At 38.3% G+C, this 27,500-nt stretch overlaps 3 protein-coding genes across 5 annotated transcripts in view; 1 reads left to right on the forward strand and 2 right to left on the reverse strand.

Moving 5' to 3' along the window:
- The window catches only part of LOC138029231 (ER membrane protein complex subunit 5-like), a 4,755-nt gene extending 2,378 nt beyond the window's left edge, over positions 1–2,377 (forward strand). The window contains exon 4 of the mRNA XM_068876945.1: positions 32–2,377. Coding sequence (XP_068733046.1) covers positions 32–119 — 88 coding nt within the window. The 3' untranslated portion in view covers positions 120–2,377. The remainder of the gene's footprint in view (positions 1–31) is intronic.
- LOC138029230 (sodium/hydrogen exchanger 6-like) lies at positions 1,640–20,631 on the reverse strand. 2 transcript variants are annotated; one of them, XM_068876944.1, is made up of 16 exons: positions 20,367–20,631; positions 18,823–19,019; positions 17,850–17,927; positions 17,302–17,378; positions 16,272–16,372; positions 16,081–16,186; positions 14,843–14,981; positions 13,577–13,682; positions 12,597–12,685; positions 11,572–11,685; positions 10,808–10,919; positions 10,304–10,457; positions 8,866–8,914; positions 7,064–7,148; positions 5,675–5,778; positions 1,640–5,090 (listed from the first exon to the last, which is right to left on the reverse strand). In XM_068876944.1, exons 1-16 carry the CDS (start codon positions 20,626–20,628, stop codon positions 4,914–4,916), a joined length of 1,950 nt encoding a protein of 649 aa, XP_068733045.1. In that variant the 5' UTR covers positions 20,629–20,631; the 3' UTR covers positions 1,640–4,913. The 2 variants fall into 2 exon arrangements, with proteins under 2 accessions (XP_068733045.1, XP_068733044.1); XM_068876943.1 differs by having other exon boundaries at positions 8,857–8,914.
- A 2,896-nt stretch (positions 20,632–23,527) lies between these two features.
- Positions 23,528–27,500, reverse strand: part of LOC138029396 (nuclear receptor subfamily 2 group E member 1-like) — an 11,430-nt gene continuing 7,457 nt past the window's right edge. For both annotated transcript variants that reach the window (XM_068877149.1, XM_068877148.1), the window contains exon 4: positions 23,528–26,959. In XM_068877149.1, coding sequence (XP_068733250.1) covers positions 26,718–26,959 — 242 coding nt within the window. In that variant the 3' untranslated portion in view covers positions 23,528–26,717. The remainder of the gene's footprint in view (positions 26,960–27,500) is intronic.

Genomic DNA, 27,500 nt, shown 5'->3' on the forward strand with positions numbered 1-27,500 from the left:
TTTTATTTTCTCTGTCAAATTTTTATCTCAGGAGCTGGGAATCACTGGGTAATAGACCTTCATTCTACACTTACAGTCACAGAGGAAAAGTCTTGTTTGTGAATAATGAAGTGTCTTAAGATTATTTTGAACTGTACTTTGACAGAAGAGTGGAGAAACACTGGTTCTGGACTATCCTATCCTATCCTAAAAAGCATCAACTCCGAGCTTGCAAACCATTACCAGTTGCATGCCGATTGGATTCTAAAATACTGTCCTCAAATGTGGACAAATGAGTGACTGGATATGGTTAAAAATATTATCTGAAAATGAAAAACGCTTGTCAAACAATAAATGCAACCATGCGCAGTACGACTTGCGTGGCAGAAACATTGACTTGGACAAACTGAACAAGACTGCTCTGTGATTTGTAACTGGAAATTGATCTAACAGTGCCTACTACTGTTATTACATTCTTTGCATCTTGAGATACTCTGGTTTCCTATGGGTAGTTCTAACCAATACAGTGATATTTTTGCACAGTTTAAAACTATGTGGAGAAAGCAGAACTTAGCAAGTGCTGTTGGGGGGGGATTCCCATATAAAAAGGATGGGGTGCTCGTCATACCTTTTTAGGGGTTAAAAAAGTGGTTTTGGTACCTCTTCTAAAGGGTGTTCAGCCGCAAAAGGCCCACAGCGGGCGCTTTAGTGGTCCCTTTTAGGGTATTGAGCCGAAAAATTATGATAGGAGACATTTGACAATTAACTAATTGTTAATTTTGTCTAATTAAAACCCATACTTTGGTACCTCTTGGGGGTGAAAAAATTTCATGCCACGCCCACAAGACAGGATCTTGGTACCTCTTAGGGGTTCTTTTCAAAATTCCCCCGCCCCAACCCCCGGGGGCATGGCCACCCCATTTTTTTTAAAATTTGGATTTCAATGACGCTCGTCAATATTTGCTTTTCCGACATATTCATAAACCACACAAAAATATGTTTGAATTAGTAGGAGTGGTCCTTAAATTAATCATCCTTCTTCACAACAAAAGCCAATTAATTTTTGCGGCCATCCCAGAAAAAAGATATTTGGCTCATGAGCATAAACATCTTTCCACCTGGTATTATTGATATTTTTTGCTTGGATTTGAATGGTTATCAGCCTTCTACTGGAAAGGGATTCTCTACTGAATTTGGGAGAGTTCTTTTTTTTTACCATCACTTTCCACTGATTTTGATGTTTCCTAAAGTCACCTTTTATCAACTGTCTTATTGACAATGTTGAAATTTGCCATTTAATTTCTTATGATTGGAACGCTATGAACTACATGTAATTCTTGTTTGGTGTTTTTATTGTTATTCCCTTCAAGATGACCACTTGGTCTCGACCCAGAGAAAACCAGTTACTATTAGCTAATCCAAAAAGTGATCCACTAGTTGTGTTGTATTTTTATTTGTTGACAACAGGATGTGCTGCATAATGCCGCAGATTTTGCCTCTCCCATCATTCACTCACTCATTTGGCTGTTCGCAATACGTTACTCCCAGTAATTCGCAGGGAGTAACATATCATTGATTGAAAGCCTAGTACGTTTTGCTGATTTGCAAAGTAACCAAAGTTGAAAAACCCTATCCTTTTAAAGTGAATTCACACACTGCCTTTATTGATTTTAATTTGAATTTATTTAAAACGACTTCGATTCATAAATCTAGTTACAGCAGTTTTTGTAAAATATGAGAAATAATTATTAGTCAATGAGTTTTACCTAATGTTAAAGTGAGAGCATAGATGCTCTGTACATGAAAGGTGATCTGTGATCAAAAATTAATAGTACATTCTCTTGCATTAACAAAGTTCTGCAACTAATTACTCAGCATTGTACAACATTAATTTTAACTATAAGTATTCTTCACTTGACATTGCTTTTAGCATAAAGAATGCAGCAACATGACGTGAGAACAACACAATAAGAAGTACTTTAAATTAATTTGAAGAAACATGCAAACCTTAGACTTCAAATTATTGCAATTTGTGCTTTTGTTTTTTACTGCCATCAATCATTTTTACAGCAAGGGTTGAGGGACAAAACAGATACCACTGCTTGCAGTTGGTCAATAGAGAGCTTTAGATTCTAGGACGAGAACGACTAAGAGTATGAGATTTTCTCATAGAACAACAGTGAGCGCGTGCAAACCAGCGTCATTTTGGCGGGGAAAACGTGATAACTGTCATCATTTTAGTACAAGGTTTGGCAAAGATATCATCAGGTCAAAACAAGTCGCCAACACGGTAACAGTTTTGGCACTTTTCGATCAGCAAAAAGGCTCAGTTACCAGCAATAAGAATAACAACCTACACTGCTAACAAAGAGCAAGATTAATCGTCCAGGTTATAAACCTTCTAGGTATTTTTGCTTAAAATGGGCAATCAAATCTCATAGTCGTTCTCGTCATAGAATCTAAAGGTCCCTAATACCTGAGAGAGGGTGATATGCACTGTCGTGTCACGGTGCTGAAAAGCTGAGTCAAAAATGAAATGTGGCTTGCAAAGGAAGAAGGGGTCCCCATTCTTCCAACACTGTCTGCAGTGCTGGTCTGCTAAAATGATTGCCACTATTGAAAAAACAAAAGGATTCATTAATGTGCAATATTCAGAAGTTTGATTTGATGCGCACTATAAGATTGTTAATGATTACACATCCATCATGAATAATAATTTTTAGTTCTTTTATTTAGTAAAGGCCCATCTTCAATTGACAGGCTTTTCGACCGTTTGTTCATGTTATGGGAATTCGCATTGCTTATCATAGCAATCTAATTGCCTGGATGAATTTCATATACATTAGGAAACTTGTTCCCAGGCACGCAATACCTTTCAGTGAAAGGTGGGCCTTTAAGCCTTAAATTTATAAATTTAATGTCAAATTTTAACCTGTTCATGTTCCTAATTTTACAAGTTTTCTATGATTGACCATGCTTCACAAACCTCGAGTCATATATAATCTCAAATCCAGAAAATGAATTTCATAATAACTATTGTCAAATTAACACTTACTGTACATCATTTGTTTTCAAAAGTTTGCTATCTATAAGGAGTTTAGACTAACTACAATTTGGCTGAAATTTCCTAACCGTGTTCAGAACTAGCCCCGGGTATTCAAATGCCATGATAATTAACAATTATTATTGGATGAGGTTGAGCATGATAGTGATAATTATCAAGGGCAAAGTTTGTGTTATCTGCCGAAGCCGAAGGCTGAGGGGGATATCACAAACTGAGGCCTTCAAGTTGAATTTTTTAGTGATATTAATTACCGCCATCATGCAAAAACCGAATCCAATAATTGTTTTATTATGCATATTCCTGAGCTGAGCTCCGCCATGACAAAACTGATCAAACTGCTGGTTAGTGTGTTACCAGTAGGTGACGTCACTTCTGCATGCATAAAAATATTGTCCGTAGGTATGACATAAGAGAAACGGAGCAAGCAAGAATTAGCTGCTTGATTATAGCCAATCAAAATTGCCTTGATGACACCAATGTATAATAATAATTATTATTATCATGATAACTTTATCCAAGTATAGACTTCACATGAAGCACAGGCCAAGGTTTTGGCTAGTCTCTCATATACCGGATCCAAAATTTAATTAATGTCCAGGAAACAATACCTAATTAGCAAGGCCTAATTAGAGTAACAATGGTTCTTTTGACCTCTACAAGGACGTCAGTTACACACACACACACACACTGTATTTGCAAGAGATTTCTTTATTGGTTTTACAAACCAAGTTATTTCAAGTTGTTCAACACTCACTGTCCAGAAATTAAGGACTGTGCCTACTAATTCGAAAGGTATTTTTGTGCGGCTCAAGAATATGCTGGAAAAGCATATCTTAACAAGTGTTATTGTAATCCAAAAAGAAAAATGGGGGTGACCATCAATTTCATACAATTTATGTATTAAAATTCAGGCATAAACAAAAGACATCATCTCGAGGCTCTGGATTTGTATGAGTTTATTCCCTAGAGCCTCGGGATAAGGCTTTTTGTTTTGGACTGAATTTTAATATATAGAAATTGGTCTATTCTTTAATCTACAATATTAATTTTGTGGGGTGTTCTTTTCCAAATTGAAAAATCCATGGTTAGCCCCAATTTTCTTCTTGGATACCAAGAGCACTTGCTAAGTTCTGATTTCTCCCCATAGTTTTAGCCCGCACAAAAATATCCCTGTATTAGTATAAGCACCACCCATATGAAACCCCAGTATCTCAGGATGCACAGAATCTATGCGCAATAACAATAGTAGGCACCGTCCTTAAACTGACCTGAACAGGTAAAAGTGCAGAATGAGAACTTCGTCATCATTTGCTATCACACAACCTTAAATGGAACGTAGGGAAAAAGAGAATGCACGTGCAAGAGCCACTCGTTTTTGCTACAACTACTATTCTTCTGTGGCATTTCTTCATCCTCCCATTATCCATTCAAAGCCATTGTTTTTGCTTATAAAACCTATTGTTTTGTGGCACTTGCAATGTTAATCAGAGCCTTCAAAATTGTTGTTGGTGTACATAAGCTCCCATCACAGACCTTAGAAATTCTACATAAAAGGTTACATGATGCAAAGATCTCATTCACACAGATATTGGAGCCTATAGAGTGTTTTCACTCACGTGACCAGCCGCCATATCGGATTACTGAAACAAAAGCAAGTATTTGCATAAAAATAGAGTTCAATTCCGGGAGGATTAGTTTGGTACACCATCATGGCTGCCATTTCTTTGTTTTGGAACACCAACATGGCCGCCGTGACGTCACATGAAAACGCTCTATAGCACCAATTAAACCTATTGTTCTGTGGCATTTACATGTACTGATGCTGTTGATAGAAATGGAAAATTCTACGGTTGCATGTTTAAGCGCTGATTCACACCCGATTAGAACCTGTTGCACCTAGTCCAAGGTCACCTTCTCTCATAACATCACTTGGTTCATTACTAACTACACTGCCACTGGTTGGTCGAATCATCACATCAGTGGTGAATGACAACTCGCCATTGATGTTGATCATGTCATCGTCACTGTCTGCTTTTGCAGATTCCACCTGAAAGTTAAGAAGCATAATATCAGATGATCCATCAGGAAAATTAGTCATTAAAAGATCGCGTGGGTGACAGCTGACAATGCTCTCAATTCTGATAACAGCAAAGGCAGGCCAGACACATATAAATTTGAATGCTTAGTCAACGTAACGATTTGTAGAATTTATATGGGAAACATGAATTACAGGAAAAATTTGGCTCATCCTAGTTTACAGCCAGGAAAATAAATAAAATATTACACTTACTTTTACTTCACCTTGAGTCTTTGTTGACCTTGTTGACTTTGAAGTGTTCTGGGCTAATTTTGAAATTTGCTCCCATCTTTCATTCAAATTTCAAAACTAGCCCAGAACGCCTCAAATTGACCCAAGGACACAAAGTAAATTTGAATAAAAGTAAGTTAAGCTGTAAACTAGGATAAGCCGATCTTTTTCTGCAATTCATGTTTCCTAAACCCTACAAATCGTTAGATTGACTGAGCAAATGTGTTTGGGTCGCCTGTGATAACAGTTCCAATACCACCCTGTATATAACATTAAAAGTCGGGCTTCATGTGGTCTAAACCATAGGCAGGAACGGTTCGTACCTTGGGTTCCAGCTGTGGTGAGAGAAATCTTGCAAGTGGACCACACCAGCCTGGCAAGGTTTGGGTCAAGGGTTGACCATGGTTGGTAAAAATTGGTTTCATAAATGTACGATAAGTTAAGGAAGCAAGAGTAAAAAATTATTTACTAGGAAGTTTTACAAGAAACATGTAACCTTCATCATCTCGATCTACTAGTAGTTGATAGCAGATGGTAGGATTTGAACACTTAATAATTATGGATTTTCACTCTCAGCTACATCTCAGCCTCGAGGTTGTGAATTAATTTTTGTTAATGTGATGCAACACCGTTATCCATAATTAGTATCACCCAACTAGTGGACTAATGCAAATCCTGCATTTTGATTGGCTACGCTACTCTATTAGTAATAGTCCTCGAGTAGCGAAAAGCGTGACGCTTTCTTTCGTTTTATCCCCAAATAAATATTTCTTCAATTTGCATTTGCTAACTTTATTGTCTTTTCTGAATATCATAAAAATTTAAAAACACGTTACCACATACATGTAAGCAAAATCAGGTCACATGGATTAATCCTGAAAAAAAGAGTGCTCTGCAATACTTTGTTGTTGTCTTCACATCTTCAACATTTTACAAAATTTAATTATCTACCAGTAATTTAAGTGCTTTTCTCAGCTCTGTGGTCAAGTTTTGCCTTATTTCACATTACCTTAAATATATAATTATTTTAAATGATATACACTGTACATAATATGAGCAAGTTAAAAGACAAACAAAAATGATGGTATAAATCACAATAACATGCAGTCACTGTCAAAATCTTAGTACAATTACATCTATTGGGTGATTACAGAAAATTCTTTGTGCTGATTGGTTGCCGTTGAGGTGATCATTACGCTATAATCACCTAAGCCTTTTTTTCAAAATGGCCGCAAGCCGTTTTGTCAAGGTGACAGACAATTAATTTTGACAAATAATCACCTATGCAATTATACTAAAACAATATTCATCTCAGGCTCAGTGATTATCGGTGAATAAAAACCTTGACTTTGTCTTGGTTTTTATTCAATGACATTCACCTCGCCTTCAGCGAATAATTGTGTTAATTATTACTGACAGCCAATAAATGGTACTTCAAACTGAACGAATAACTTGTACAAACATTTTTTGAACTGAATGTAAACACATACAAATAGTCCATTGCTATTTTTATGTTTGTTTGTTTGTAAGTACACATTAGCTTTCCATTTTAAACCTCCAACAATTGTAATAATTATTAATTTATTTCTTGTGTATACACCACACACAAAACTGCTTAAATCTGATTAATTAGGATTTTGTATTCACTGTCTGTATTTTTTATAAAATGAAAAGGGGAGCTTTGAAAAGAACATTCCACTGCTTTAAAGGATATTTGACATCAAAGTCATACCAAATTCTGAAAAGCCAGGCTCTTTCATAATGAACCTGCCTGGATCGCAAAGAGTCATCTTCCTCCTATTGAGATTAAAATAACAATCTCTTAGAAAATCATTATTGATAAACAATTGTCTGCTGATAATGACAGTAAAGATAAAAGGCCGAGAATGGCCAAGTGATGCCCAACTATAAAACCCCAGTTTCCATGGTCAAGTCCCAACCTCGTTCCCACGGTCTCTATTGTCGTCGAGAAGAGGCTCTCTCCTCATTGACAAAGAGACATTGAGAATGAAGTTGGGTCAAGTCCTCTTCTGACCATTCACTGTCAACACTGTTCTGAATCCTTCCAATTTCAACTTCTCATCTGCACTTGCAAATAGGCAGCTGGTCTGCCTCCTGCCATTTGGGATTCATGAAATTTGTTGAGTCTATTTTCAGCACAATATTAAAAAAATTTATGTTCAATTGGCCTTGAAAAGTCTCCAAGGGCTCACCTTGCTGATAGGTCAAAAATGCCATTGTCACCATTGTTAGTGCAATATTAATGACAACAAATACCAATGTTGCCATCATCATTAATTCAATATTGCTGACAACAAATGCCATTGTCATCATCATTAATTCAATGTCAATGACAACAAATGTCATTGTCATCATCATTAATGCAATATTATGATAATGGTGATGACCATGATGATAACGCTTCTATAGCTGTGAAAAAGACTAAGCTGTACTTACAATATTTGGAAGACTACAAGTCAAATCAATGATGAAGTGACGGTTTTTAAATGAAGGAAGAAACCAGAGAATCTGTAAACAACCTCTTAGGGCCGATTTGGTGCAATTTTTGTTGCATGCGACAAGCCTACAACAGGCCTACAACAGGCCTACAACTTGTTTATGATTGTCATGTATGCCGGAAAAAAATGTCGCAGCATTTTAAAACATGTTTTAAAATGCTGTGACAATCAAAAGTCATGTCACAGTCCTGTCGTAAATTTGTCACATGCACCAAAAATTAAACTGTGCAAATCAGCCCTGAGACCCCCTTAAAGCAAAGTAGGGTTCCAACCAACCATAAAATTATATCAAGTTATAATTATAATAATTAATTATAATTACCAGTAATAATTATAATAATTATTATAATTATAATTTTAACACAAACAATACACCCAGCCAGGAATTGAACCCAGAACAAATTGATGGAGGGGAGACTTTCACACATGCTTCTATTAAATCCACATTATTTTCAATAGTGTAATGTCATCTGTGATCAATGACAAAGGCAGAAAAACTTGTTTGGAGTGATCAAACACATCAGCATATAATCCCGATCATTAATTATTTCATGAAGGTTACGATTATTGCAACCTTCATAAAATTAACAATCAATTTCATTCATAATTATGACTAATATTTATTATTAAGTATTAATTATTACTCATATTATTAGCAGCAAAGATTAGTCAGATTTTGCAAGAAATCTTACAAGATCTTAATCCTTTCAACCATTAAGGGTCTCTCAAGTGATGAGTAACATCTGGTGTTAGAGTAAAATCTGCAAGTTGGCCTCTTGGAATGCATGCAAACTCTTGTTAATGCACTTCTTAGCACAGTTAGAAAGAAAAATGTGTTAGAAGCAGAGCAGGGTTACATAATTATTATAAAACACAAGCACGCGCTTTCCATGAAATCTTTGCCTGACAGATCGAAAGAAATAAGAATCTTGGCAAGATCTCGGCAAGATTTCCAGCCGGGCTCACAAAGGTAACATCAAACCTACAGTGCTGACCGAAACAAAAGTTGATTTCTTGTCTTCTTCTTCTGGATCCACACCGACTCTGAAACAATTAGTATGTATTAAGTAACTACATGTACCTAATTTATATAGTTCTTATAGGACCAGTTATGTCCAGAAATGCTTATAATAATAATTACATTTTACACCCCGATTTGTAAATTATATCCAACTGAAAGTGTGAAGTAAAAGTCTACGCATTTGCTACCTATTCCAAAGTAAGGGTAACGATTGGGTCAGCGTTATTTTTGGTTAGGGTAAGTGTAGCTGTTTATCTTTCTGGAGTCTATGGTCAGGAACACCTTGTGGTGGACACAAGTGATGTTGAAGTTGGAGAGAAATGTGAGGGGAAACTTCGTTGCATTTCTGCAAAGCGTTGTGAATTGAATTGCATTTGTGGACATGTAATAATTACATTTATTATATTTCCACTATTACGCCATTTTACCATATTTGGTCAAGAGAACATGCAAAATATGAGTTGGTAATACACTGCAGTGTCCCGGTTTGACCGATTTAGAACAGATAAAATACAGACAGAACGGGAGTTTTTCAATGAGATAAATTGTTTTCAACAAGATACAATGCCTGAGAATTTAGCTTGTCATCGCTTGTCTCTCATCATTTCGTTTATACAATCAAATAAAGGACATTTAGCTGGCTTTCTGTGCTCTTTACATCATTCGCAAGGGCCCTGAAGGACAGATGATGCATTTTTTAAAGAAACATTCTTACCAGATAAAATTGAATCAAAAACACCTTTTGTAGTGGAATAATAAATCTCTTATTCGATAGTTTAACATAAAGTGTATGATACCCGCAGACATTTTGCTCATTGCTTGGAAAAATACAGTACGCAACAAAATATCCCCGCGTATTATATGTTAAACCATTGAATAAGATGTATATATTTAATATGTAATTATATGTATAATTATTATAATATCCATATCAGAAAGACATGAATGACCACTCTTTGAATGTATGATCCCTCTTGTAGTGATAAGAATCGTGTGAGTTGTATTGTGACATTCTCATTGGTGTCTGACACTTACAGACCACAGCTTGCAGACTGAAAATTCCGAAATCACAGTTATTGAAAGGTAATCGTTTTAAAATGGGTGCTTAGACTTATATACTGTTTATCAGAGCTATTTGAAATGACTTGTGTGCTTAGACTCAAATTCTGACAGTTTATCAGCACTATTTGTAGGCAGTCTGCAGTTGTCATACACCTCACTCTAATAAATACTGTAACAATGTATCTACCTGTGATAATTTAACATACTGCAAAAAAAGTTTACAGAATTTCCCGGCATAACTCATTATCCCACAAAATGCGGTAATAAACTTGCCACACAATTAAGCCAACAAACACTAAGATTAAGGTTACAATGACGTTTAATTAATAACTGGCATAACATCAAATTACCTTATTTTTAACAACGTGAGTACTGACATTGTAGCACCTCCATTAATTATCACTGTTACTAAGACAACGATCAACACTGATGTCAACATCATTTGCCGTGGAACAGATCCGGTGTTGCGCATTGCAAGAGCAAATGCCACAGCACCCCTTAAACCTGTAATGAAAAGAACAATTGTACCGTAATCATGATAAATAAATTGAAAGTGAAAAAAAATTGTTGCAGGGCATTTGCAAGCTTAGACTGGAACAACAACATCAAACAGACTATAAAGCAAAAATAACAAGAGTAAAAAATTAATAACAGCTCTACATGCTCTGGATGTGTGTGTCAAGGTTGCTTCAGATGATGTTCTTGTAGGCCGCCACAATCCTCCTTTTCACTTAGGCTCCCTAATGATTGATTATCAACACTCCTTAATTGTTGAATGCATTTGAATTATTTTCTAGAAGTTATTTTCGGGAATGGAGAGGTAAATAAATACAATCTTGAACAGATTCATTTACCTGCAAAGACCATCATATGTTGGAAATTGTAATTAATCTTGTTACGTCTTCCTAAGTTGAGTAAAAAGGATAATGGATAAACATTGCAGAGTCTTCCTAAAGTCATGGCCAGCTATGCAGACCACAAGTTAAGAAATCATAACAACTGGCACCTGACAACACAGAAAAATAGGAGGTACCATTGATTACATTCTTCTTCGTTTTTTACAGAATGCAAAATTGCAAAACCATGAAGACCAAAATGATCAAATCCAAAGTAAATGATTGATGAGTATAAGGTCATGTGACATACTGCTAAAAGACAAAATGGACTGAGCACAGGCATGACTATTCTGGACGGCATGACTATTCTGGGGGTGGGGGGTAGGAGATGAGGGGTAGGGGTGGGGTTAGGGGTTGAGTGGAGAAGGTGGGGGTAGGGGGTGAATGGCACCAAAGCTGAAATAACCCAAACCTTTACAAAAATTTATGCTAACCTAAGGTTACAATCCCCCCCACCCCCTACCCATCACCACCAGAATAGTCATGCCAAACCTGGATTGAATTGGATCATTCTTACTAATGAGTGTAGTCCTGAGAAGAAAAGTTGACTGGAAGTACAAACCTCTGGAGATTTAAAATCTGGAGATATTTTCCAGTCCAAACTCTATCTATCACAATTCACTCTAAAGATATCGGTAACTCTTGCTTTAGCTTAGGTTTGTCAAAATGTTTAACAATTGAAAATAACATACAATTCATAGAAACTTAATCACAAAGGATACAAATGTCCATGATATAAAGCCAAGATCCCACTGATGATTTTGAAAAGTAAAAAGAGATAATCCCATGTATGAAAATATGAAGCTCTCTGCTAGAAAATTTAATAGTGCAAATGTCTGCAATGAAAGAAGAGATAAAACTCTCATTATTACTACTGACATAACTTTACATTAAAGTCAAGTATTGTCAGTGAACTCAAGATGAACTAAAATCTTTTTAATGAAGCCTTGATTGAATATGAAAGAGGAGTTTTACAGTTCTACATTAATTTCATAAAGAGCTTTGCTGTAAGTAGTGCTCTTTCTGTATTTTTTTTCTGCAAGCAACTCAAACGAATTATATCAATTTTGTTGCACAAAAGAATACCCAAAAATAGAGGTTAATACAGTACTTGTATCAAAGCCTCACTGTAATGACTTTTTTCCTTTATCGTTCAGTTTTTTTCTTTTGTTATTCAATAACCTAAATGTAGCATACAGGCTCACTGCAAAGCCTACAAACTACGAACCTTTCTACCAGACTCCCGAGGGGTGCAGGGATGGGGCGGTGGTAAGAGCACTCGCCTCCCACCAATGTGGCCCAGGTTCGATTCCTCGACTCGGCGTCATATGTGGGTTGAGTTTGTTGGTTCTCTACTCTGCACCAAGAGGTTTTCTCCGGGTACTCCGGTTTCCCCTCTCCTCAAAAACCAACATTTGAATTGTTGTGTTAATTGTTAATTTCACCTAACAGTGTCCCCAATTAGTGCTCCAGCACTAAATCTACAAGACACTTAAATAAAGTTCCTTTCCTTTCCTTTCCTTTCTTTCCTTTGTGGAATGTTTTTGCAGCTGTTCAAAAAACTTGCAGCACGTTTTATCGGGTCTAAGGCTACGCCTCGTGTTTTTGAACCCTGCCTCTCGTTTTTTAAACATTACTTAATAGGCTTTAAAAAGCAATTACAATTACACGTAAGAGTTTAATAACCATTAGCATTAGATTTCCACTGATGTCGATTATTAGCAAGACTGTCCACACCAAAGATCACCTGTCTAGTGGTCCGTTTAGATTCTTCTGACAAGTTATTGTAAGTGTAATGTGCTTGTGATATACCACAGAAAAGAACTGCTACAATACCTATTAAAAACGAAATATAACAAACATGGTAAGGGGTGGTTTTCACTTTTTCATGTGTAGAAGACTGGTCGTGCCAAAGATTTTTAGCGCTCTACCCCGCTTAAGTATATTGTATTATAGTAAACTATTAGAGTAAATTTACATGATTTTAAACACCCTCAAGCCATTGTATTGTTTCCTTAAAACATGAATAATTTACCAAAAAGCAGACTGCTTTAAAAGCCGTCTTTTGGAGGGCACATACATGTACATGTAGCAAAAAAATCATTTTATGACAATAACATTATAAATTCAAAAGTAGTATCGTTTGTGTCACGATCTTGTTACATGAGGTGTACATCGTGACACATTTCGACTGCATACTGCTATAAACCCTCCTCAGGCAATGAAATTTACATGCATCGACGAGACTATAAGACCCAGGCAAGATAAAATTTAAAGAGCATGGCCATGACATCAGGTCTACTCACCTGGACCCAGGCCTCTGCCATTTTAGAACACGCCTTCATGTACAACACCAAACACTTCCTGATTTACATGTAATAAATGTTATTGATCGTGACCAGTCATTAATAACAAATGTACAGGAAGAGGGTCACATCCTCACCCTCCTCCTTTAAAACCCACACTGAGATAACCCGGCCAGACTTAGTATTCTACTCTGTCTAATGCCAGACGATTTTACTCGTCAATGGGGAACCCCTGGGAGTCAATGAGTTGAATTTGCAGTTCATAGTAGCCCGCTGCTTTGACACATATTGACAGCCCCAGGTAAAAGGATTCTGTCAGCAAATACCTTCAATTTGATATCATCAACCATTACTAATAATATAATTATCTAACTCCTAGAAACCTGAAAATCATTATTCTGTTGGTCTTGCCAAGACGTACCAGTAAGATTTGCTGCCTCAGCCATGAGGAATGTTGTCCATGACAGAAGAAAGAACAAAGCTGTCTCCAGCAATGGAAAGTCTGAGATTTTTGTAAGTTTTGTTATCTAAAGTATCCATTTATTTTTTGTGGTGTCAAGGATACATAGTTACATACTTAATTGACCACTCCCCATAGGGGCTTTTCAGTGCCAGTGAACACAATCACGACAGAACAGAACCTTCGACAACAACTGATAAGAATCCCAACTGGCCGGAAGCAAGCTAGTTGACTATTTACAAGTGCAGCTGAGGATCTGAACCAGGTAATAATTATTATATGTACACTACAGGTAGTATATGTACACTACAGATTATTTTATCATTGGTTAATATTTTTTGAACTACCAGGAACAAATTCACTGAGTGATCAGAACGTGTCTTGAACCCAAGATATCCGGATCTCAAGGCACGCACCCTAACTACTGGGCTGCACTACCTCCGCATGCAAAGAACAAATTTCAACAACACAGAATTGATTTCACAGGATTAAATCAAAAGTAATATATGTACACTACGGATTTATCATTGGTTAATATTTTTTGAACATCCTGGTGCCAAAAACAACTAATGGGATCAAATGATAAAATTACAAATTATTGTTATCTTTGCTCGTCACTTTGCTTTAGCTTACTATTACCACCCACGGGCCAGTTGCTCGAAGGCTGGTTACTGCTAACCATTGGTTAAGAGATATCAAAACCTATAGGTTTCCATGGTATTTAACGTTGGTTAACGATAACCATGCTTCAAGCAAACCCGCGCCAGATGGCGAGAAGTCACACTATGTGAGCAAGCTCCAACATCAAATTGTATTGTGCTGTTTTCACATTTTCTGGTCTTCAAAGTTTTGTTATTTATTACCTTCTAGACCACAACTGTGGTGATTTCGTGTCAAATGTTTTGTGATCAATGGGTTAATAACATACATGCATATGTCCACTCCAAACTATGTTCCCTTCAACGACTTGAACATCTGCTGAAAAATCATATACCGGTAATTCCTTTTAAAAGTCCCTTTGCCTCCAGAACGGGTGATGAATGGTACCTTGTGAAGATTTCAGTGTGAAGAGTCTTGCATGTTTTGGTCTCCGTCTCAGATTCACAAACAAGAGTCTAGGCATCTTGGCGAGTCTTGACGCCTTAACTTATGCATTTACCTCATGACTATAGTATGCTATACTCAGGTTTCCACAAAATCTGGAAAGGAGATTAATTAAAAGGATACAAGAGCAGTAACAAGTCCCATTGCGAAACCCAAGAAGAAAGATCCTGAGAAAACACCTATGAAAACACCCACTGATTTGAAGAACTGACTAGCTTGAAAACCAACGATGGTTTTGTCTAAGAGGTAGCTCTCCACAGATCTGAAATCAAAGAACATCATGATTTAATTTATCATTCCACGGTCCTTCTCAGCCCAAAGTTGAAGAGGGGAGAATCAAATCTAGACCAGTTGGTCATGCTTAACGTCATCTGGAGCTCACCCTTCACCTTGGGAGAAGAGCAGAGAGAGACCGAGAGTAGCCTTTGTTGACAGCCTCCGATTAGACAAAGGGTTGAAGGAGACGAACGAGATAGCAGTGACGATGGATGACAGAGACTGCTGGAGAGCACTTGCCCAGGACTCCTGGGAATATAATTACTCGTTCGTCATCTCGTACATCCTTGTTGAAAACGACGAATATAATAGTCTAGGACATTGTATAATCTCTAAAATGAGTTCGCAACACAAGCAAAGACAACGTAATCCACTGACTCTGTTTCTTTATTCAACTTGTAACCCATCTGCTTTTTTCTTACATTATCTTACGTGACGTAATCAGTATAATTATATAAAAGTAGTCATTCACATACCGTAAAGACTCGCAGATAAGCCGCACTTGCAGATAAGCCGCACCCCGAGTTTAGCAACTCAAATTTTGGAAAAAAAGTTTTTCATGAAAAAAAACTCGAAAGAAATCCAAAGTCGAGACCATGAAGTGTTCTGTCTTCATCCAAGGCAAACTCGCCAACAATGGATCGAAAAATACTTTAAAATCTAACCCGTAATTTTAGCTCTTTAGTAGAATAAACATCATGTCCACCACGTATGACATATGATTGATATTATTCTGATATTTGTTCACAGGTATTTCTCCATTCAAGGCACTTTTTCCATATAATTTTGCGCATAAATTTGTTATTTTCTTGCATGCACTGTGCGAAGCTGTGTAACCAGGCATAATATCAGACGATGGAAGACTGAACACCAAAATTCACAGCACCTTTCCCAAATGGTCTCGCAGATAAGCTGCACCTACGATTTTGATCGCAAATTTTTGGAAAAAAGGTGCGGCTTATCTGCGAGTCTTTACGGTATCTTACTACACATAGCTCCCTGAGTGTGCTACTATCCAGTGGTCACTCTTTTTTGCACTATTAGTAATTTAAAGCAAGGGATAATTTAACAGCAAGGACTCTTACCTAAAGAGAACAATAGCCACAGCATCATTCATGACACTCTCACCAAAGACCAAAGCATACAGGTCCACGTCCACGTGCAGATCATGAAAAATTGCTAGCACTGTCACTGAAGTCAGAACAAAAAACCAAACACTACATTTAGTATTATTACAATGTAAAGAAACTGATCTTAATTTTATAACATGCATCACCTGGATCTGTTGCTGATATCAAGGCTCCAAACAGAAGACACTCTAAAAATACAAAATCTTTGGGTACAGAGGCAAACTTGGTGTAGGCATACATCGTTCCTCTAAATATCAAATTTTACAAACAAAAACAAAATAAGCAAAGTTTACTAGCCATGGATTACAGTACTTAGTTTACACTGCATTTGACTATTGCAACCTGTAGTACAAACAATACAGTAACGATAAAAAATGATTGTGTGTTAACTTATCAATAAGGCTTACAATGGAGAAAGACTCTTCAAAGGTGGGATTGGGTTTTAATTAAAGTGCCAGATGTAGTCAACGAGTTTTTTTCAAGATTTTGTTCCTCAATCTGTATACAGGTTGGATAGCTGTTCAACAACTTTTATATCATCATCCGCAGACCTTCCTTTGTTAGTTTTCAGACAAGGTGTGTGTCAGCAAAAAATTGCACATTATACAATGTACTGTACATTAGATGCAGAGCTCACCAAAAACCCAAAACACCGGAACTCTCCTGTACACGACTCTCTTTCCGGATCACCTTGTACCTTTTTTGAGGCAGCAGTCCAGCAGTTCAGTACTTGGACGTGTAAGCTGCCTGATTTGCTAACAACATTTGAAGTGTGACAAGATGACACTCTCAAAAGGTCTTTTTGGTTACAACACTGATGAAATGCATTGCACGCTGCTGTATAGAATGCAAAGGAGACTGTTCAAATACGCTAATTCATACTCCAGAATGCAGAAAATGCCTTCTAAGAGGCCAAATTTCAAATTTTTCCCTGGGAAGGATGCTCAGGACTGGACCCCCTGTCACCAGCACTTGCAAAGGGCGCCTTTGGAGTGCAATGTCTATTCTTTGCCTTCCCTAGGTTTTGAGGGGGAGGGGGGTATCTTTTTTAAAGCAAGGCTTAAAACTGGAGTCCCATACTGTTTAGTTTATATAGTAATAAAATCCAAAGAAAAATAAAAATTAATTTTTTGGTCATACACTGTAGTAGCACTTTAAGCCAATAAAAACACTCACCCAAATACAATACAGGACACCGTTGTACCAACAAATGCATACATTAGAATGGCACCAATGTTTCTGAAGAAGAAACGCTGAAAGAGATTGGAATGCTAATTGCTTACAAAACATTCTACTCAACATCTAATTAAAGTGGTACTATGATGAAAATCGCATCTTTCCTATCTAAGCCATTTTGAAACAAACACGTAGTCTGCGTGAGAAGAGAAATGCTGTTTACTTTTTTCAAATACCTCTAGATATTCGAGTTTTTAAAATATGCAAATTAGCCAAGTGATGACAGTCATCATACACTCAACCAAATTTTGTTCTAATATGATGAAAAGAAATATCTTAGCCAATTTGTATCAGAAATGTTTGATTTTTTGCAGTAAGATTCTACAAATAAACATTAGATTTCATCAAGTTTGTTAACATTCTGTGAACAAACGCCCAACTTTTTTTACAAGACTGCATTTTTGGAGTTCATGTTTTTCCAAAAATCAAGCTTGAAAGTTGGGGGTGCGGCTTATACACGACTCTTTACGGTATTATATTATTACTACCTTCTTCATATCATATCCAGCATGAAAGATAATTGGAGGTAGAAGAATATAGAAAAATATTTCAGGGTCAAAAACTGCCTGCAAATAAACAACATAGAATTTAGTTAACCCTTCAACAACCAAACCGGCTTAAACCCGTCAGACTTAGTATGTTACTCTGTCTAACCGCCCAGGGTTCTTGCTAAGTTTTTGCACAGGAGGTAAAAAACCAAAAATAGCAGGTAACTTTGTTACCAGACGCCCCTGCATGGGCTGGCGAGCTCAAGTCTTAACTTGACATTCGTATTGATCGCTGTCACATGCCAGCGGCTGCTAAATTAATTTAATACTCAGCAAAAGGAAAGTAGGTTATGCTATTTTATTGATTTTCACTCACCACCACTTTTCTGACACTTTGGTTGAAACCTTAACTCTCAAAGACCTTTCTGTCATTTTCCACGCGTGGATGCCTTGTTGTAAACGTTTAATAATGGTTATGGGGGTTTTCCCCTGGCCACGGGAGGAATGGGAAGGAAACATGGTGGACATCGTTTCGAGGGATGAGTTGGCAAAATCAAGCTGGATTGACCTTTGAACAGACGAACATTCCTTGGATAATTTCGGTAAATATTTCAGTGAAACAGCCGGTAACATTTACTTGAACAGTCGGTAAAAATAACCGGTTACCGGCACTTAACAGGAACCCTGACCGCCAGATGATTTTACTCATCAATGGGGAACCCCCAGGGGTCAATGGGTTAACATACACTAAAAGTGTAGCAACAATGCTTCATATGCAAAATTTGGGGGGGGGGGGACAAACAAAGAGTATTATGGTATTTTCTGAAGTAGCCTATGGAGGGGACACAGTTTTTGATGAACCCAATGACCCATCAGGTACACACTAGAATGACCCCAGTTGACGAGTAAAATTAATTTGTCCGGCGTTAGGCAGAGTAAAATAAATTAAGTCTCAATGATTGTGTCAACATACCTTTTGCTCCAGTTCACTACCCAGCTCAGTGCTGTTGTCTTTTTGAACCAGTCCAGACAAAGTATATGAATACGGGTCTCCCTTATCGTCACTGATGTAAAGTGTCTTAGTTGCACTACTGATGGTGCAGTTTGGTTGAGCAACTGCGACTCGGCTTTCCCCACTGATGTACTTGATTAGTAAACCAATTACCATTCCTACCATTGCAAGGAAAAATATTAATTCTATTTCATCATTGGTCTCCGTCACTACGAAGTCACGTGAGATAGAGCGTGCAAAACCAGAGCTTGCAGTTGAGCATCATTTTTCAGAGCTTCAAGTCGAAGTCTTGAATTACGGAGATATTTTCGTATTTTTTCTACTGTATGGCAGCCTACATGTATATAGAAAACAAAGAAGACGCCCTTTTGATGGAAGATAAAGAGGGAAGTCCTGAATCAGTGCAACGGGCCAATGGCTATTTTAGCTTCAATGAACAAGATCGGATGGCCACCATGAGCGAATCGCTCCTCGGCCAGGCATCACTTGTTCAGGGAAAATGCAAGACCCCAAAACGGCAGAACCGGCCAAAAAAACCAAGAAAGCATGAATTCAGATCTTGACTGACGGGAGACTGTAGTAATTAAGAAGCAAAAGCTTGATGAAAGTGACCCTCTCCTAGATGAAATAGCAAAGCTAATGCATGCTGAGGAAAAGACTAACCCAGCAATAGCTGATCAACAGTCTTGCAAAGGTTCTCCAGTCTCGCTGGTTGAACAACCTGAATGAAGAACAGCTGAAAAGTGTATCTGGAAAATATATTAAGCCTAGCAACTAAAACAAACTGATAACTTCAAGAGTAAATCCTGAGATCTGAAAGCGACTTGGTCATATCGCTACAGTACACATACGAGGCAAAGACTTCAAGCTGTCAGCCCTACAGTCCACTGTGAACAAGTCCCCTGACCCCGAAGAGCTTATAAGAATGAATGAAGATGCCATTGTTCCATTGGGTCAAAAAGGTGTATCCGTTTTGAAATATCACAGAGGCAAAGGGATGCCATAAATACAGTGACAGGTGCGTTACTAAGCACATATATGTAACTGGAACTGAGATTCATTGAAGTCTTAGCTGAGTGGAAAGCCCTAAAAGATATCTAAAGAATTGACTTTGCATAAACACAAATTAAAAAGGAAGGAAAATTCTAAGAAATTATATCACTTTTTATTCTTCTTTCATAAAGAGTATAGAAAGCTAGTGTTGTATCCCCTGCAAAAATCGCCGGCTCAATGTCAGGCGAACAGGCCAAAAACGATAGTGCAACCACTAAGGCTTTGGTAAGTGTTGCAACAATCCGAAAACGAAAACAGGCTAGAAAGTTAGCGAATGCAAATCATTCGCATTATTACACTGAATTAACGCCTAAAACCTTGTTCAAGCTCGAGCTCAGATTAATTCTCTATCGTGAATTCCAACAAAACTAAGCTTTATCTATTTCAAACACCGCAAACAAACTTACAATACAGCCGAGTTAAATTGCAACAACAAAAATTACTCTACCCACCGTATATCATACAAACACCGGTCTCGTGAAGAAAGCGGAAGCGCTTGACTTTAAACAACCACACCGTCAAAACGGTGATAATTAACAAAAACATCATGACCAGAAGAAACGCTGTGTCGATCGCATGGTACTTGTTTTCTTCTTCAGTTGCTGCCTTCTCTTTAGCTATGCCATCATCCATTGTCTTCGTCTCACTGATCGTGGAAACCAGTACGACAAATAGGCATACTTTAGCAGTAACAGATGCCTTCCTCACCGCCATGTTGATCGATCAGGTCCAGTTCACTTCGGTCATAATCTGGGGGCGCGGTACCTGGGATTTCGGTTATTCGCCGTCGTCGATCGTCGTCGTGGTCACGAATGACGGCCGAAAATTCAAACAACTTAAAATTAAAACGTATACCAGCACTAGAGAGAACACCTTTACTTTAGTAACTCTGCAAACTTTCAACGTATTAGGTATTATATCAGCTGAGAAAATGTAAGTTGACATAATTTGACAAATTTACATGTAGAGAATTTTTTTTATACAAGGGCCAGCTGTATTAGGTATTATATCAGCTGAGAAAATGTAAGTTGAAATAATTTAACAAATTTACATGTAGACAATTTTTTTTATACAAGAGCCAGCTGAACAAAGTGGAAGCGCCGGATCTTGGAAGTTGTAACCGGCAAATAATTTGTAGATTTAAAACAAAATAATACTGCAAGGCTGGTTAAACGGCTGTGATATATAGATTTTTTGATTTGCCAATATTTCGTCAAGCGCGGTCTGACTTCTTCTATTAGCTAGGGAGCTTAAGCACAAGCGTTTTTGAGACGCGGGCGGTAACCGAAAGTGAGTTGTTTTCCCTTTTGATTTGTCTTCACACAACCACATTTACATCGCCAAGTATATATCATCAGGGATGATTAGTATAAACATCTGGGAAACACCACTGTCCTGGCACGCGAAATATTCTCTTCCGGTTGCCGTCCGCGTCTCAAAAACGTGCGTGCTTAAGCTCCCTGCTTTGTTCTCTGAAACCGTTCGAGCCATCTTATTTTTTGGATACTTCGCCGAACTAGTGCGACCTCGACGGGATGGAATAATCGCGAAAAATTTAGGATTTGGTGCAAAGTTCTATTTTTATGTGACGTTTTTGTCAGCTTTGATTATACTTTGTCTGAGAGGAAGGACGGATTGACTCGTCGCAAGCAGTTGAGGATTTTTTTCATTGCTGTCTGTAACAAGAGCTCATTAATAAGCCGCTGTCCACTGTGTATGGGCCAGTGACTGAGAACTCTAAGAAATAGATTTCGCCCTTTTTTTTTGTTTGTTTTGTTTTGCTTTGTTTTGTTTTTTGTTTTTGTTTTCTTTTTTTAACAAGGGTGCCAGACAGCACGCGTGCGAGGAAGGGACAACACGCGCAGAGAAAGACAAAGGAGGCGCAGGTTCCGCTCTCCTCAGTTCCTCACGCGCGTCCCCTCGCACGCCCGCCTCTTTGTTTCTTCGTTGCTTTGTTAATTGTTGCAGAAGCAAATGTTTCCCCGTTTGCCGCCCCAGGAATCATTTCTTGAGGAAGCAAAAATGTTTCTGAATTTGTTCTTCGTTTGCGCGCCGAGGAAACATTTCAGGAAACAATGTTTCCTCGTTTGTGGGCGCCTTTACTTCGGCGTCTTCCACACATGATAAGAAAATTAAAAGAGGGTCCTCTTGTCAAGGAGTTCCTATTAAATAGATTCATGCGACTGTAATGCTCAATTGATTACGCGCAGGAGAAAAAAACAAAATTCCGCAGATAAAGAAGGATCTGGATGATGGCTTTATGGGAAATTAGATGTCAAGGTCTGTGTAAGAGACCATCATGTTTTTTCAACACGATCTCTTCCTCAAATGAAGGATTATCCTTCATTGTCAGTTTGCTACAAATGAAGCATGATCCCCAATTTAGATTACGCTGTCCCAGGACTTGTGGTAGCGGATAAAATTGCCCTTCGTCAGAGCGAATCTGACGAAGGGATGACGCTCGAAACGTCAGCTTTTAGAATCTCTGTACGGTGGCCAGTCCCTCACGCGCGTCCCCTCGCACGCCCGCCTCTTTGTTTCTTCGTTGCTTTGTTAATTGTTGCAGAAGCAAATGCTTCCCCGTTTGCGCCCCCAGGAAACATTTCTCGAGGAAGCAAAATTTGCAAACAGCGGCGATGCGTAATACCCGATGTTGTTGAGAGGCGATCTGTGGATGTGTACGTCTCCCTTGCTGGTTCGAATTAATTATTCCTTTGTTCAACATAGGAAATCAAAGAAAAGTGAGTTAAATCTGAAATCCGTGTTTTTGCGGTCGCTTTCAAACACAATGATCAAATTACAAGTGCAACTTGCGGGCTCAAGTGTCACTTGCGGACTCCGAAAGTATGAGAAAATGTGGGTACTTCTCCGCCAAAAATATCGTTTCACCATCGATCTGCATGAGTGAAGTCCATATTTGTTAAAAACTCTAATCCATATTATTATTCATGACCTCTCTTGGGGTCAGTGATCAGATTGTGAAACCACCACATTTTGAATTATCAAAATATGAGTAATCTTCGGTGAGTCTTGATGAATAAATGTCAGAAATTAAACGCAAGTGATGAAATATTGACAGGCACCAATCACTCACCATTATAATCGACAAATTAAACCTACGAAATAATCACGAAGAAGATCGTGTATTTCATCAACCGAGCGCGCCATTTTGCTATTCCTGTTGGAACGAGATGCCGAAAAGACGTCTGGGATACAATTCATTCCTCCTCTGGTCCATACCAGAGGTAGACTGTTCACAGTCACCTATTTTCCCGTTTGATCGTCGGCATCGAGCACAAACTGCCGCTATCCCGCTATCTAGGTTATGTCGCTCTCCCCAGTTCGCGCTCGCTGTTTTTAAAACAAAGATGGCAGCAGTTTGTGCTCGATCCCGACAATCAAACAGGAAAAATAGGGGACTGTGCACCGTCTACCTTTGGTATAGACCAGAGGAGGAATGAATAGTATCCAAGACGTCATTTCGGCATCTCTTTAAGCAGCACTGCTCGCCTCTGCGTTGTGGCTGGAAGATATTGATTACGTCACGATTTCAGTGGAAAATATAAAAGGAATCGCTATGCATTATGGGGTACTATTCATTCCTCCTCTGGGTCTCTACTATGAAATTTTTATTCTGTAAACTTTAGACACTTTTGGACCATGTTTACTGATATAAATACAGCAACAAAATGTTATTATTTACACAAGTGAAAAAAATCCATTTGTACAAGTAAATATCCTTCAAGTGGTACAAATGAACGTTTAAAATTAGTTACTCAGTTAGGAAAAAAGCTTGGTTTGTATTTAAAAAAAAGTTCTAAATAGTGAAAAAAGTCAATTTGGTTCGTTCTAAGAAGACTAAAAAATTATCACAAAGAATTATCAAAACTTGAATCGTTTCTTAGCGCCTTGCATAGGTTGTACGCTGTGGTTTCCTAGCTTTCTGATTGGCTATTGCTTTTGACGTTTGTAACGAATTTCCCAATAATTCATAACTGTTTTCACAAAAAAGTAATCGAAAAGGAAATATTTACAAGAATTAAACTGTTGTGACAAACCACCCAAAAAACCCAATAAAATACTATTATCCTACTTCTTGAAAAAGCTTGGTTTAGTTCTCACATTTTCTAGCGCAACAACTTCCTCAATCAAATTATAAAACAGCAGTTAGCTCTTGGTATGGAGCAACTTTCGTATGACCTTGAAAAAGTATTCGCAATTTGTTTCACGGAAAAACCTCCCCTTTATTCCCGCCAAGGAAACTCCTAATATGGGCAGTAAACACTTCGATTGCCCAATCACATTACTGCATTTCAAATGACGTCGAAGTGAAATGCCAATAGCTTTCCAGAAAGTTCCATGGAGAGATGACGTTGTTTGCATTCGCCTTTTTTAAGCGAATGAAAATTCGCGCTTGTTTGTTTTTGTTCGATAAGCCAATTAAACTGATTTTACATTTTTGTTGAATTGACGCTCTGTTTTTACGTTTATTTTTCAAAGTCATATGAAAGTCGCTTTTTCAGGCAATGGTGGTTCTTTTATCTCAGGATTGAACTTGACGATTAATTAATTACTCAAACAAATCCTGTGAATCTCCAGAAGTGTTAACAGCACTCGTTATGTGCTGTCGAGATTTAGGACTGTGTTTACATGAGAGGGTCCACTATACCCCTCTGCAAAATATATTTACATAAAAATATTGAGACTTCTCACGCGACTTGGATAATTCCGAAAATTGCAACACGTTCACGTAAAAATCGACATTAGCATTCACAAATCCCGATTGAATATATTAAACTTGAATCACGTTTCTCGAAAGAAAAAATCCCAACCATATTTCACGAAAAAAGTATAGGGGACCTACTCTCGTAAACGGCCAGGAACAGGCCGCTGCTTGAAGTAAAAACATAAAAAAAATCTTATTCTAACATTTCTATCTATCTTCAAAGAAGTTTGCTCGGCGACATCTGTAGAAAGCAGGTAAAAAATGAGTTAAAATCAAACACTGAGTTTGCTTGATTTTTGACCAATTGGAAACTCAAAATTCCACCCTTACGTTTGCCCATTCTCGTCCCAGAGTTCGCTTTTCTTTTGGTCAGCGCCAAGAATAGGACTGTGAACACAGCCCAAAATACGAGAGCTTTAGCAACGACAACAGCGACGGCAACGAGAACGTCACCAAATTTGCATATTTAGTGAACAAAAACAATAGCTTTGCACGCTCTGCACGTGCATTTTTCATCTTTTGCCCATTTCTTTACTATCGTCGGCAAGGCAACGACGTGAAATGACCGAATTTGAGATTTTTTATGGAGAACGTCAGAACTTGAGAAAAAAAATATTATTTTGATTTTGTCCCCCTAAATGAAGCGCCGTTCATATCAGTTTCATTCTTGAGGAACTGCCACACCTTTGTCGCATTAAGAATCTTACAATAGTCACGAAGTAATTGCAATATCGCGAATAAATAGGGAGCTTACGAAACGACGACGCCGACGGCAACGACGAGGTTTAGTGAGCAAAAACAATGGCTCTGCACACTCTTCACGTGCGTTTTACATTTTGGTACATTTCTTTGCCGTCATCTCCTAAATGACGACGTGAAATGACCAAATTCAAGGTTCTGTGGAGGACGTTAGCACATGACGATGAATTTTCAGTTCTCTCTCTACGCTTCCAACCGAGTCATACCAGTTTAATTCCTCGACATTACTACACATTTTTAACGCGAAACGACATGAAATAGTTTCGTAGTGATATGAATAACGCGGATTTGTATTTTTAAATGAAGTCCTCGTAGCCGTCGTTGTCCTCGTTTCGTAAGCTCCCTCATATATTTTTTGAGACGACGTTCTCGTTGTAGCACAATCTCGACCCCAGAGCTCTCCTCTTGACTGAGGGAGAGAAGAGCTCTGGGGAACCCTGAAACAAAGTGTCTTCTCATTGGTTTTCGTGAAGAACAATCAAAAGCGCCTCTCATTGGTGCATTCATGTTAGAGCGAGGAGTGCGCAGGCGCCGTAAGTTTTTGGCTATGAGAACTGTACGGCGCATGTTCTCCTATACAGAGTTTCCCAGAGCCTTTGGTCGATCCGAGGCTCTGGTGACGAGAATGGTTGTAGCCATTGACGACCTTTATTGTTTCAAATTTCTGAGAATGCGCAGAAAAGACGGAAGTGCTACGGCTTTGGCTGTGGCCAGAGTCTATGTTCTGACCAAAAGACGAGCTGGCACCAGGGACGAGAATGACGTTTGCCATAAACCTGAAGCAAAATACCTCTATTGAAGCAAATCTTATTTTTTGGAAACTAACTTATTGATTACGTTGTTTCATCTTAGGTTTTCGATTTATTTTAATTTCAAGCCAGAAGCATTATATTCTACGCAAGCTTCAACATGACTCACTAAGGAGTCCATCAAGTGCGCTGGCCCAGTATATTTAAGCAGCGCTTTGCATGTTCTTTATTTTTTTACACCCAGAATTTTTTAAAGTATATTCATTTTCTGTGCTTTGTCCACACTAATCCCAATGAATTTGAAAACGACATCTTTGTCAATACTGGTTTCTTGGCATAGTCCCTTAGTCCACTCTAAGGCAAGGTATTGGCTAATGAAACCTAATGTTTACACATGCGCATAGGCAAATGTGCACAATGAGGACACAGAGGAAGCGAGTGACACAAGCAAAGATATTGGGCATTCGTTCCCAGGACCTGTCCCTTGACTAAGGGAGAGGTCCTGGCACGAGGTTGAATTCACCCGGATTTGCGTGAACGTCGCCTGAGACTGTTAAGAGACGATCTACTCAGCTTGACTTGAACATATCGCACAACATTCGCTCAATGGGAACATTGTCGAGTGCACCCCGAAAAAACAGGTCTTCTATCATTTTTGGGCTGACCGATCGCAGCGAAGGAAGCATCAGCAGAAGTTTTCCAAATCTGACTTGTTGCTCCGGATTTTTGCTGCGGCAATATTCTCCCAGCATAGCTTGCGCTTGATCTTGAAGTCTCTCCACGGTGTGAGGAGCTCGGATGCCACGAAGGTCTGCAAAGAGTTGTTAATTGGGGAACGTATCAGAGAGTGTGTTGAGATTGTATCATTCGCAAAAACGTCAGATAATTCTTGACGTCACATGAAATCCAAGAATAGGAAGTTTAGGCAACCAGCTTTCCCGCCCTACCCTTGGTTGAAAAGCTCTGGGAAAGGCGTTGTTAGGCAACGACGACCATTCCGACGACGGCAACGTCACGAAGCAAGAATATCATTGCAAAGAAGGGTTACGTTTATGCAAACGTTGGCCGTGTAGCACTTATATCTCAACAGACTTAACTATTAGAGTACTAGTGCAATGTGAAGTGCTAGTTTTCTACCCCATATGAACCATTTGAGCGTTAGCCTTACTAATGAAAATGGGCCCACACAAGGACAGAGAAAAACTCTGAACTCCTAACCCTAACCCTACTAATGAAAATGGGCCCACACAAAGACAGAGAAAAACTCTGACCAGGGTGGAAATTGAATCACGCGGCACCCTGCACTTGGAAAGTTGTGAAGAAAGTCTTAAGAAAAACAATCCAGTCCCTCC

This window comes from Montipora capricornis, chromosome 13 (genome assembly GCF_036669925.1).
Source record: "Montipora capricornis isolate CH-2021 chromosome 13, ASM3666992v2, whole genome shotgun sequence".
Classification (NCBI taxonomy): domain Eukaryota; kingdom Metazoa; phylum Cnidaria; class Anthozoa; order Scleractinia; family Acroporidae; genus Montipora; species Montipora capricornis.

What these genes read in the sequence shown, in the direction of transcription:
- LOC138029230 (XM_068876943.1), bottom strand. Translation starts at nt 20,628, where the DNA reads ATGGCGGTGAGGAAGGCATCTGTTACTGCTAAAGTATGCCTATTTGTC. An exon ending in GCTTTATATCATGGACATTT is followed by an intron (nt 10,920 to 11,571) that starts GTATCCTTTGTG and finishes TGGTCTGCATAG; the next exon opens with CTGGCCATGACTTTAGGAAG. An exon ending in ACATATGATGGTCTTTGCAG is followed by an intron (nt 10,458 to 10,807) that starts GTAAATGAATCT and finishes TTTTCATTACAG; the next exon opens with GTTTAAGGGGTGCTGTGGCA.